The sequence below is a fragment of the Solenopsis invicta genome, chromosome 10 (genome assembly GCF_016802725.1).
Source record: "Solenopsis invicta isolate M01_SB chromosome 10, UNIL_Sinv_3.0, whole genome shotgun sequence".
NCBI classification, from domain to species: Eukaryota; Metazoa; Arthropoda; class Insecta; order Hymenoptera; family Formicidae; genus Solenopsis; species Solenopsis invicta.
The window spans coordinates 17,553,393-17,566,702 of NC_052673.1; the positions used below are offsets into that span (position 1 = coordinate 17,553,393).

Below are 13,310 nucleotides of genomic sequence, written 5' to 3' on the forward strand. Positions count from 1 at the left end.
AGTATTTATTAAAATTTTTAACGTTTCGTACAAAATGTCCAAGTTTCTGTAGAATCAAAATATAATAATATAAGATCAAACAATAATGGAATAAACAATTGTTTACCTATATTTTTAAGTAAAATACACAAATAAAAAATATTGTGCTCTTGTTTGAAAGTTTTATTGAATGTAAAGATTTAACGTACATACTATTAAAAAAACTCATGACATTATTTCTAATCATCCATGACGTAGATTAATGAGTCAACCAATGCTGATACCGTCGCAACTTCATTTTAAATTCGTTATATATCGTCAAATAAAATGGCAGAAAATTAAACATGCATTAAAATGATCAATCTTAATAAATCATTCTTAATAGATCTTAATAGATTTGAATAGATCAAACGGATAATATAAATATCAGATCACATCGAGATCGCGAATAAAACGAGTTCGCTGTGATTTTTAGGGAATCCACTCCACCTCGTTGGTTTCCAATCTTTCGCCGTTATTTCCTATCGTAACGCGGCTGTTACGCTCCGTCGATGATGGTGTTTCACTCTCTTCACTCCCGGCTATTTTGTGATAGACACTGCTTCCCGCTTCAGCGATCCACTTGGCGCCGTCGCTGATCTTTTCACCCGCTTTGCGCACCACGTTGCCAAGGTTTTCAGAAGTGAAGGTATTAGGGTCGATGTTGATGTCTAAAGAATTGTTGCCTTGCGCACAACCAGACTGTGAGACGATACTCAAATCGTAAGGATCGACGCCGTACTGGCTCAGTCGCTGACGTATCCTGTCCACCTGCTGCTGATCCAGCGTCCTGGTCCTCGAGAGGATCGTCGCACTCTGTCGATGAGCAAACGCCAGCTTCTGACACGTGAAGATGCCGGCGTAAGTATCGTAATCCGTCATGAATACCACATGAGAGGCACTTCCGGCCACATCTAAAAAACCACAGGTACAAATTTTAATTACACAACGCAACTTGCAATTTGTACAGAAATTCAAGCAATCAAGCAAAAACGCATCGTTTATCCCAAAATTAATACGTGGCAAGTTTAGCTTCAATTTGTCTAATATCTTGTTATTTGTAATAAATCGAGGAAGAGATTACAGCTGTATCTAAATCTATAATTTTGCAGGCAAAGCTCAACTCTTAATTCTACTGTGCAACATACAGAATTTTCATCCATCATATTCTTTTGTTTTCTACAAAGTAAATTGTTCATACGTAAGATACTTACTAAGAGGGAAACGGACTTCCATACGTCCCGGAGTGCTTGGTTCGGGTACAGTCAGCTGGCCAGTATAATGATACTCATGCTTCAATGGCGTAAGACCTGTACATATGCATCGTACAATTACGGATAATTCATCCCACTTGCTGGACATTTATCCCATTGACGGGCTCTTTTATGGCTCGACAGAGCCCGATACGCGCTTCGTAGAAGCTGACGCATTGTCTCCTTTCTTTGTCAATTGCGCTTATTGTTTTTTAATTGGACCTCACCTAAGATCAGATGATCCGAGTCCTGTGTTAGCACGTACTCGCCCGGTTCCTCTCCTCGCGTGTAATTATAAGTGATGCACTTGCTACCCGTCGACGTTTTCTGGATAACATACCACAAGTCTAGAAACTAAAATTAAAAAAAAAATCCGATTATTTCTGAAATAAATTAATTTGATTTTATACATAAAATAAGATGCTTCGCAGATTATTAGAAGTATCTTTTACCCGATAAAGATAAAATAAAACTTTTTGCAAATTATTGAGAAGTATTCTTGCTGGATAAAAGTAAAAGTGTTTTACCAAATTTTCTTTAATAAATATGAATTTTTCTAACTTACTCTGCTCATCTGAAAACCCTGCATGGGTTCCACAATGGGACAAGCACCCATATGATACGTATGAGCCTGAGCAAAAGCGAGGCATCCCGCCAGTACTAAACACCAAGTCAAGGATTGCATCTTCTAGAACAAACAAGAAAATGAATAATATTGATTTAAGCAATTCGACTTCTCCGAAGATTATTATATAATTCGTATTTTCTCGTAAATTTGATATAAATTATCAATATCAAACTGTTTACGCAACTTTAATCTTTCGATAACGCAAAAATATTCCCTCATTAATATTAAATTATTATTTTAAATCTTTTAATTATTATAACAGTAATATAGAAATAAAATGGAGTAAAAAATTCAATAAAAGAACAAGTACAATAACAAGCGATATAAACCGAGTGTTGTTTTCCCCACGCGCAATTACGTGATTTCAGCGGAAGTGATGACGTCATATATTTTTCAATATATTTCAATTGCACTTCCTGGTGTGCATAACGTTTCATGTATGCATTACGCGCTCAGGTAAACCGTCAAATAAAGTGATTTTCAGAATCATGCACAACCGTAATCTCGGATTTCAAGTACAATCGATGGAGCATGATTCACGTTCGCCTTGGACACGCATCAGGGAGCAAGGACCTCCGGTTTTTTGTCCCAATGTCACACTGTACACGTTCTAGCTCATTTCTTTCTCCTACATAAAATAATAAATGCGCGGTGGTGATCGTTGAATACACGATTAGAATTGACCCGTTGCGACCTTTCACTCCGTATGGCTGAAAATATTTTCATTCCATGTGCGCACTAAGATAAATAAATTAGTGTCTTTCTTGTTTGTAAGAAGCTTCTTGTTTGTAAGAAGCTCTTTTATACATTATGCAAAATTAGGATTTGTTTCGTGAAGAAAGTAGAAGTAACGCTCGACTTTAATCACTCTCGCTTTCTTGTTTTCCCCTGTACGAAATGTATGGTTTTTTTTCGAATGTGGTTTTTCGCAGAGCGAAAAAGACCTTTAGTAAATGAATAGAAATTTAAATGTAAAGCTACAATATACACAATTATTGTAAAAATGCTTACGTAAAAAACGAGGTAAAAGATCAATATGTCAGAAGATATGTTAAAATTACGAGCTCGAAATTGTACTCACTGTGATGGTTGCTGCTGTCGATCTCTGCGTTAGCACTATAAACACAAGTTTCACTGGAGAGATAGACTTTATGTGGCTGGTACCCCACTCTCGGGTACCCCACAATTACAGCTCACACATATATATACACACGTTCACAGAGGCATATAACGTGAGAATGAGATTCGAGATACAGAACGTCTGGCTGTTTTTCTTTGTAAGTTGCGATTCGGTCTACACTGATTCATTTTTTTATGATAAATGTGTTATCTCATATATTTGCACATTATTTCTTTTAAAGATGTAGGATTATCATAATTATCACTGACGTTCAATTACGTCTAATAAGCACGATGACGCATCCATAAACATGAACTATAAGTATGATACTATAAGTGACTCTTCTAAGAATTATACTAATTCTTCATACATAGTATATGTAGGTTCCGCATTTCTCGGAAACAAATGTGATTTAAATTGAACTTTATACAACAGATACCAGGCATTCTAATGGTTTTTATATAACTGATTTATACGAAATAATGCCAGTAAAATATTGATTTATTTATAAAATAGAAAATTTTTACATTAAACATTCTTAGATTAATGCGACCAACGCTCATAGTATGTAAATTTTCTGTTAAGGCACGTATACGTAGCATAGTAGATTTTATAGTAGTAGTTACAAAATTTACTTATCTCGCGTCTTCTATTGACAATTTATGATTGTAAATTATTTAAATCAGAGAATAAGATGCAAAGTTAAAAAACAAGAATTTTAGCTTATATAACACATCACGTAAAATTGGAAAAATTTTTTGTAATTTGTTTCTTTGACATGATGCGTACAGGAAACGCATATATTACATTACAAAAATGAATTGATTAGAAGAGTAAATAAAATGTAACGTACAAATATAGTAATAATATTCTAACATTTATCGATCTAAGATCGATAAAATATTAGATATAAGGAAAATATTTAGCATTGACATTATTGATTATAAAATCATTCTAAACGGAATACTGTAGAAAACTTAAACAAAACGTTACATAAGATATTGTTATCATATAATAGTAACTTATATATATATATAATAATATTATGCATGAAATTTATGTAATTTAATAAGAGCCGTATGCTTGTTCGCAGATAAAATGGATTCTACTAAAAAATACAAATTTAAATCTTAATCGATAAAATGATTAAAATTAAGAATATTTACTCAAATAAATTAACTTTCAGTACACCTTGAGACATACTCTTCACGTAGTCACACGATTAAAAATGCAAAATTCTGCTTTTTTCCCTTTTGTTTATTTTCTACGTTTTATGCAGCGGGTATGTTGCATGTATCCAGATCACTAAAATAGGGATGTTGCAATGCCGCCCGTGCAGATATTCTGTATACAGGATCGTAGGTGAGCATAGCTTGCAGCAGATCCAATCCATCTGCATCCAATGTCTTTACTTGACTCTCCAAGTTATTCGTCATCCAATTTGGGAATGTCGCTTTGTAATCTGACAACTGTGTTACCCCTGGCCATATGTCTTCTGTCGGTGTTCTTAGTATTCTGTGAGATAGAATAATTATTAATCGTTTCTGTCACGATTTTTATATCAGATCGATTTTTTGGGAATTTTATATGTGGAAATTTTTCGAGTGCTAATTACAAATCAAGTCAGAATTTTTAAATTTAAAATGGCCAATCCAATATAGTGGACAAATAAATACAAAATTTACTTTTTATTTTCAAGAAAATCAATACATTATAATTTTGACTTCAGATTAGGATTTAATGATCTAAAAAATTCCAGAACACTATTATAAGAAATATTTATAAGAAACATTTTAGGGAGGAATTTAGAAAGAATTGATTTTTCCATATTTTTTAAAAATAATTAATTTATAATATAAAAACAGCGAAAAAAATCTCACAAAATTCTGAAAAATACTTTAAGATGTCCTAAATAAGTGACTAAATTGTCGTCCTGATATTGATAATAGTTTAGTAAAAAAATTTTTTTTATAAAAATCATTTATGTGAATAAAAATTTATGGTTGTCTTGCTTTTTTTAAGACTCGTTTATGTACTAGAAACTATGAAAAAAAACAGTCAAAAAATTTGTAAAAAATAATTAAAAAGTGGAACAAAAGTAGATTTCTGATCATAACACAGAATTATATGGTCTGAGAAATAATATTTTTATGATAATGTAAAAATTTTACCGGAATATTCTGAAAAGTTGATCAATTTCGCTGTCTCCTTGGAACAATGGTTTCTTGGTCACCATCTCTGAAAAAATACAGCCGATACTCCACATATCAATCGCGCATGAGTATCTAGTAGCACCAAGGAGAATTTCAGGCGCTCTATACCACAGAGTTACAACTTCGTGTGTATATATTCTGACTGGAATTCCAAATGCTCTTCCAAGTCCAAAGTCTGCTACTTTAATAATTCCAGTTTTATCGATCAGCAAATTCTGTGGTTTCAAATCACGATGAAGTATTCTGCGCTTGTGACAGAACAGAATCGCACGTGTGATCTGAAACAGTGAGCAATTAAGTTAGTGTATGATCAATCTTAATAAAATTTTTCATTGCAATTTAAGAGTTTCATAATATAATAATAAGACTGATGTAATGTTCTTTATTTACTTTATACAAACCTGATATAAATATGATTTAACTACAGCTGGCTCCATCATTCTGTTACCCAGAGTATCCATGTACTTTTTCAAATCCATAGTAAGATACTCAAAGATAAGATACAATTTTGACTCCTCCATCAATACATCAATCAAGCTCACTATATTCGGATGGGTTAATTCTTTTAGCAATGAAATTTCCCTAATAGCAGTTGATGGTATTCCCTCGTCATCGCTTTCCAAGCGAATCTTCTTCATGGCTACAATTTCTCCAGTCTTCTTGTGTTTTCCTTTGTATACTACTCCATATGTACCTAAAAAATATCAAGATTTTGACATATCGTTTTAAACTTTGTATTATGTTGTTTGTTTTTTTTCAGCAAAACCATATTTATCTATTCTCCTTTTTACTTCAATATAGGAAGAAAAACAGAACAAATAAACTACGTAAGAAGTTCAGTTGAAAAAAAACAAAGATTAATATTTATCGGCAATCCAAACGTTTTATGAAATACATATGTAGTTAAAATCAAATGCAACCCATAAATTTTAGCTATTAATGGATATTGCATCGCCCATTTAACGATAATTAATATTGCAGCGATCATTTGACAAAGATAATCTCTGTTTGGCAGAAATATAACTACTTGGACATATCTTGTTTATACACAAGTACAGTATACTTTGTATAGGTAAAAATACTCCAAGTACGTTATAAAAGAAAGAAGCAGAGATCTTTCATTATATTACACACAATGTTTCCGCAGCCGAGGCTGCCAAACAAACGCTCAACAAATATTCATTAATTACTGCCACGTGATACAATGCAAGCGATGCACAAAAACTTGTCGACAACAGGTTCTCGTATCTTCTATGCACTCACCTTCCCCGATTTTCTCTATTTTTATGAAGTTATCCATCCTGCGCGGCCGAAAGAACGCGAATGTCGGTTCCACAACAGTCGTTGAGATCTCACGAAATCTTGCCTCCGACTTGACCGGAGATCCAGTCCTTGGGTACTTAACAAGGCCTCGCTGTGTCGCCTAACGAACAAATTCAAATCAAACGTCAGACGCCATATTGGTAAACATACCGCACATTTGCTGTGAGTTAGCGCCCTCTCAACGGTATTATCGCAGCTGCCAAACTTATCTCTGAGCGCTGCGTACTTCCGGAAACTTCCGATCTTTCTCCGGATGCCACTGATATCTGGGGGTCGATCATGAAACTTTTTCCCTAAGGCGGAAACGTGAAAAGTGAGAAATTTCTCCATTAACTTCAATGGTAAAGATTTTCACTTTTCCGCCCTAGAGAAAAAGTTTCATGATCGACTGGCGTATCGTCCGACTGTTGGTACACCTGGAGAAGGAAGCACCGAGCGCGCGTATTGTATGTATGTACAGTCGTGAGCTAAAAGGTTGCAACATATTTTTTTCAATGGTTTTGAAATGTAGACTTGCTCGGCAAACAATTGGTTCTTACCTGTGGATCCAACCAATTACGTTCGCCGATTGATGAGCAAGTTTATATTCCAAAAACCATCGAAGAAAATGTGTTGCAACCTTTTAGCTCACGACTGTACGCGAATATGTCAATTATATCGTAGAGACGATACAATACTTCAAAGATTTGATACGACGAGAATTCGAATCAAAATAATAATTGAAAAGGCTCTCAGGCAAATTAATTAATCTTAAAATGGGAAAAATTTTAAGTTACTTTTCATGCAACAAATCACAATTCAAATATTTGTCATTTTTTTTTTTTTTTTAATATATATTCATGTATGAGACGGGATTGGACAATAAGAGAAGAAACACAATTTATAAATGAACAAAGCACCCAAGATTTTTTTTAGATAATCTTAATAAATTTATTTTTAGTGCTTTTACAACGCGCAAATACATAACTTCATTGCAATCGGTGAACTTTGAATCTGGATTAACTGCAGTTTGCTATTCTTACGCAACTCGCGGGAAAGACTTAGAAATAATACGATCCAGTCTATAAATAAAAATTAAAAAAAAAAAACCGAATCGACGTAAAATCGCGAACTGGCAAACATAAATTCTATATGCATCAATATATCTACCAATATTAAATGTAATTAAACAATGGACAAAAAGTTCCAGTGCAATTTTATCGTGGAAATTGATAACCACCGGTTGCATAACCCAGCCCTACACCACGTTGCGTATGCGTAGTAGCACGCGCTACTTCGTATTGTTGCTCCATATTGTTAAACATCTCTTCCTGCTTTTTTAGAATATCCGGTTTGGCTCCTACCGCTGGCGTGCTAGGTAGGTCGCCCTTAATACCCATTAATCGCTTGAACTTGGCCGTCACCTTCCCGTCTTGATCGTGCGTAAAAGTCGTTCCCATCCACGTGTTGGCAGTGGAAGCTGCGGTTGACGTACTGTTACTGTCGTCTTGCTTTGACTGTGAAAAGATAAATGCAATTATAGAATGGGATTACGTGTTGTATAAAATTAAAAATACTTATCGCTGGATAATCGTCACCTTGTTCGCCCATAACAGCTTTCTCTTCTGGATCTGCTCCGCGTACTTGCCCTGCGTCGCCGTCGCCAACGGATTGTAATAGTTCTGCTCGCCCTGAACACTACCGGGCATCACAGCATCGCCGCCTTCTGGCGGCTTCAGCTCTATGCCCAGTTTCTCCAACTGGGCTAGCTTGTTCCGGCCCTTTTCCTCTCGATAACTCATCGTTCTAAATGGTAGCGGTGGCGCGCGATCCCTCGATCGTGATCTCGATCGCGTGCGGTCCCTCTCCTTGTGATAGCTCGAACGCTCGTCCCGATATCGATCCTTCCGGTCGTCCCTGGAGTGTCGCCGATCCCGTTCATTGCGGTCGCTACGATCTCTGCGTCCCTCCCGACGATCTCTGTCCCTATCACTCCTGTCACGATTACGATCCCTCCGATCATCCCTGTAATGATGATCCTTGTCGCTCCTCTCTCTGTCGTCACTTTTTTCGTCCTTGGACGATCCAAGAGACGTTTTGCGCTTATCATCATCCCTACTCCTACGATCTCTGCTCCGGTCTCTGTGACTACTGCTATTGTCACGTTGCCTTCGGTCATCGTAACGACGACTCTTGTCAGAATGACGACTACGATCGCTACGATCACCTCGCCTGTGATCGTCTTTCGAACCCGTATGATTCTCGTGATCGGCTCGCCTGTAAAACGATTACGTTCTGCAGGGGTATACCACACAGATGCGTATTATTATTCTGAACATATGACAGGTGTGTATAATTCGATATAATTTTAGTAAAATATATCGAAATTGTTTTCATAGCAAATTTGATAATCCATAAAAATATGACTAGCACCTGTACTACATATAATTAACAAACCAGCTTACCTCTGGTCTGATGGTGAAGGCAAAGCCCGAGAAGATTCTGTTCTCGAGCTGAAAGTAGACTGAGCCGTCATAGGACTATTTGCGCGTTCACTACTGGACTCCCTGGATGAATTGTTGTTGTTGCTTTCCTGTATAGAGAAAAGAAAAATTATCAATTTTAGTATGGGTTTTTCTTACATATTCTACTAAGAAATAATAGTTTTTATAACTCCTACCACAAAAACTATTTTAGAATGTGTAACTTCAATACACGCAAAGTTGGATTCTCTGACAGCAAGTAATACACATGTAGAGAAATTTATACTTTATAAAGAGAGAAAATGATTTTACACAGTAGGTATAAAAAGTATAAACATAAATTTGAAGAATTTCTATAAAAGGCAGAAATTCAGTTTTTTTTTGTTTCGACTCTTTTTGGTTGTACTTAATACAAAAGTTTGGCAACACTCAAATTCATGTGTGTTATTTTATTTGATAATATAATCTGTGTATAATAATTATTAAATCAAGTAAAATAGTACCAATAAAACAACCATGTCACAAAAAGGAGAGATAGAAAGAGAAAAAGAGAGAGAGGAATATGAGGGCCCTTCACATCAATCTGCCTCTGCAGTTAGTTATCACCCGAGTATACTTGTACACATGATTTCTTTGATGATTGATGTTTTGTTAGTGTTACCTTCTGCCAGCTTCCTCTACTCACCTCTAATCTTCTGAATAGGACTTGGGGGTAGTCTTGAAAGACCCTCACACAGCATAGACCTTGCCGAGATGCGTAGATATTGTATCATGTATTACCAACAGAGCTACGTGTTAATATTGTCTCACGAAATGGCACTAGTCCCATTTACTTATTTATTTAAAATTTTAATTATGTGAATGATAGCCTGATTATATCCTGCATTCGATAAGGTTTCAAGGTCTTGTCTTATTTGTATTTAGACTATTAGCGCTAAATGTAGATTTTGCCCAACTTTCGTTCTAACAAAAAGTATTGCAGCTTGTGCCGATAAATACTATTGTCAATATACGAACATTGCTTCCGTATCTGCACGCTGCATTTGCAGATAGCATTAATTTATCGACTCGACGACATGACCTTGCAAAACCGGATACTATCCCCTTTATGTATCAGGCCTAAGACTTTGCATGTACATACAGCACCCATAAAGTCACTGTGGTATCTTCTTAGGCATTGTCCGAATGTTTCATACTTAACAACTAGGAATTAAGAATTATCGGCGTGTGAATTCACTATACCTCACTCATGTCCATTTGTACCGGGTCGTAATTGGCATCGCTCGCCCTCCTGTTTGCCTCTTCTTGCCCCCGAGGTGGCGTCTGAAACAAAAAAAACAAGATCGATCATTTCCCAAGTAAGTACATACCGCTACGCCCGCAACTCTTCGCAGATTAGGCACGTAGAAAACAATGAGGTAAGGTCGCGTCTCTAAATATTTCTAGGAGGTCGTAGATTAGACAGTACGCGTATTAGCGAAGCCATGTCGAGCGGTGTGCACCGCTCTCAAGGCGTCCTAAGCGGCGGCGACGTCGACGACGACGTCGACGGTAAACCGGCCTCGTCCGTATCCTCGAGCACGCTCACCTTCGCGTCGTCTGAATTGTTGCTGTTGTCGCCGTCGCTGGCGTAATTCGCCAGCGAGTCCATAATGGCGCGTGAAACGTTCAACTGTTCCGTCGAACTTATTGTTGTGCTACGATCGGACTGTAGGCACTGTGGCGACCGTCGCGAAGTATCGCCGCTCGCGACGCAGAGCGGCGCGCCACGCCGTTTCCTCTCGGCGCGTTCCGCGCACGCTTGCCATTGGTCGGCCGAGCCGAGTCGAAATGCCGCTCAATGCCGATCCGAACACGGTACACCACGTCATTGGCCGCACGCACGCAATCCGTGCTTCTTGTTGTAGTTTTGTTGTACTCCGCGTTACCGAAAATTCTCTTTTTTTTTTCGATCTTTTCCTCTTAGCGAAAGAGCTTTCAGTATATCCGCGTCGCTTTTGAATCTGGAACAGAGAATCGTACTGTGACTCGTTCGGAGTCGGAAAAAAGATTAAATAGAAGAAGAATCTGGAACAGTACGACACGGATTTACAGAGGTGCTTTCTTTTTATTTGCTTTTCCTTTTTTTTTAAAAAAAAGTTCTGTAGTTCGCATTTGATGCTCGGCCAGAAGCTAGATGAGAAAGATAAAATTTGTGTTGCTAGAGAGTCTTTGTTATTGTACTTACAGATTTAAATTTGTATGTATACATGTATATATCCTAGTAGCATTTTCTGCAGAACAAATTGTCTTATTGTGAGTACAGTTTGTTGCAGCAAAATTTAATTAGATATGCAACAGTTTTCAATACAGCACACTGGTCTGTCATCAAATCTGCTTGCAAGATTCATGCAAATTTATATGCAAATGAATTGTTTACAGATGCTGCAGAAAATCAAACTATTTAAAAGCAGATTCTTGTAACTGCAGTTTATAAATAGTCTGCTAACAATCTATCAGACTGACATAAGATCCCTTCAGCAGAAGTGATGTTCAGAATCTTTCGCAAGACTTGAGAAAATTGAGGAAGTGAATCATAATGTCCTGCTGGCAGAATCTATCCAAATCTACTGCAAGATTTACAGCATCTTGCAGCAAATTGCTACTAGAATATGTGTATAATTTGATTTATATTGAGTTCCAGGCAAGTTTTACAAGGATTTCCACAGTTACATTTATTTCTAACTATTAAAATTAATGTCCATATTTATCAATATAGATTAATTTTAATCTTGATTGACTAGACTTTAATCTATATTTTCTTTTTGTTGAGATTAGAATACAGAAAGAATACAATATTTATAATAATATTTATGATAAATATTTATGATCTCTGTTCAATCTAAGACCATAAAAATATTTATAAAATATTTTTTAAATATTCTAATCATTATAAATACTTTGTAAATTTTGTGTGGTGTTTGGATTTAGTTTATATAAAAGTATACAAATGTGTTTAGCAATGATATTAATTCAAATGTAAGAATAAAACATGAACAGCTTGAGCTTTCAGTAAAAAATCAAATATATTACAATTTAATATTTATAATTAAACTTATCTGTAGAAATATTCTATACTAAGGTTTTAGAACTATACATCAAGATAGATCACTAGAAAAAAAGATAAAAAAAACAAAGTTTTACACATTTAAAGAAAAACAGTTTTATACACTGACAATTATTTTAATGAAACTTTACATATATTTAGGTAACATAATTAGATGATTTTAGAAAATATCAGTTGCTGCCAATATACAGTTTTAAGGGGTGAAATCAGTCCTTATGTGTAAAGCAATTTTTAGTTTTTTCCTCTCTGTCTCGATAACCATTTAAAATATAAAAAAATGTTTTATACAAAAGTTTTACAATAAAATTATCTCTATTTATTCACGTCAATAATATTTTTTTAGAATAATTTTTTAAACAATTATTAAAAAAAATTTTTTAATAATTATTTTTAAAAAATGTTATTAACGTGACTGAATAGAGGTAATTTTATTTAAAATTTTTTATATAAAACATTTTTTTGATATTTCGAATAGTTTCCGAGATATAACGAAAAAAGCTGAAAACCGCTATACACATAAGGGATGATTTCACCCTTTGAAACCGAATTTGGGCAGCAACTGATAGCTTCTAAAATCATCTAATTATGTTACCTAAATGTATGTAAAGTTTCATGTGTGTAAAATCGGGCTGTGACACTTTGAGAAGTTCTCTTGTGAGAGAAAAATGGTTGCAAATACCGCAATTTAACTATAATTTATAGTTATTTTTTATGTCAACTGTATATTTATAATCGTTTCAATCATGCAAATTATTAATTATTATTATTGCATGAATATTAAGCAAACATTAAGAAAATAGTTATATTTATCATAATTGCAATTATTACATAGAAATGTTTGTTGCATTTTTTACTTTTTTGATATTTTAATATTTGAAATTAAAATTTATAATGAAATTTTTTATAATTGGTAGAATTATAAGATTATTATTATTATTATTAACATTATAACAGTAATACTATAAAAATGACAAATTTTTAACCATGTAATTATTTTACCGTCAATTATAAATGTGCAATTATAGTCACCAAACATTTTTTCTCATTATCAGTGTAACTTTATCTATATGTATGTTCGTACGCCATCTTGTGATCTAGCTGAATTAAGTAATTCGATGTTAATTATCTATTCCAACATTTATGCATCATATCATTTATACATTTCAGATGTATTTACATTTACGAGA

At 34.9% G+C, this 13,310-nt stretch overlaps 3 protein-coding genes across 6 annotated transcripts; all 3 read right to left on the minus strand.

Moving 5' to 3' along the window:
* Positions 1–146: 146 nt before the first annotated feature.
* Positions 147–3,136, minus strand: LOC105197763 (apolipoprotein D). 2 transcript variants are annotated; one of them, XM_011164291.3, is made up of 5 exons: positions 2,981–3,136; positions 1,837–1,959; positions 1,499–1,625; positions 1,233–1,328; positions 147–932 (listed from the first exon to the last, which is right to left on the minus strand). In XM_011164291.3, exons 2-5 carry the CDS (start codon positions 1,954–1,956, stop codon positions 451–453), a joined length of 825 nt encoding a protein of 274 aa, XP_011162593.1. In that variant the 5' UTR covers positions 1,957–1,959; positions 2,981–3,136; the 3' UTR covers positions 147–450. The 2 variants fall into 2 exon arrangements, with proteins under 2 accessions (XP_011162593.1, XP_011162594.1); XM_011164292.3 differs by having other exon boundaries at positions 1,837–1,956; positions 2,981–3,118.
* A 363-nt stretch (positions 3,137–3,499) lies between these two features.
* Positions 3,500–6,532, minus strand: LOC105197762 (cyclin-dependent kinase 1). The gene is made up of 4 exons (XM_011164290.3): positions 6,496–6,532; positions 5,634–5,926; positions 5,191–5,510; positions 3,500–4,534 (listed from the first exon to the last, which is right to left on the minus strand). The coding sequence occupies exons 1-4, from the start codon at positions 6,530–6,532 to the stop codon at positions 4,291–4,293; spliced, it is 894 nt and encodes a 297-aa protein (XP_011162592.1). The 3' UTR covers positions 3,500–4,290.
* Positions 6,533–7,460: 928 nt separating this feature from the next.
* On the minus strand, positions 7,461–10,814 carry LOC105197761 (arginine/serine-rich coiled-coil protein 2). 3 transcript variants are annotated; one of them, XM_011164287.3, is made up of 5 exons: positions 10,606–10,814; positions 10,260–10,340; positions 9,000–9,127; positions 8,133–8,811; positions 7,461–8,051 (listed from the first exon to the last, which is right to left on the minus strand). In XM_011164287.3, exons 1-5 carry the CDS (start codon positions 10,666–10,668, stop codon positions 7,752–7,754), a joined length of 1,251 nt encoding a protein of 416 aa, XP_011162589.1. In that variant the 5' UTR covers positions 10,669–10,814; the 3' UTR covers positions 7,461–7,751. The 3 variants fall into 3 exon arrangements, with proteins under 3 accessions (XP_011162589.1, XP_039310281.1, XP_025987335.1); XM_039454347.1 differs by lacking the exon at positions 10,606–10,814 and adding an exon at positions 9,703–9,761; XM_026131550.2 differs by lacking the exons at positions 10,260–10,340; positions 10,606–10,814 and adding an exon at positions 9,703–10,230.
* Positions 10,815–13,310: the final 2,496 nt, after the last annotated feature.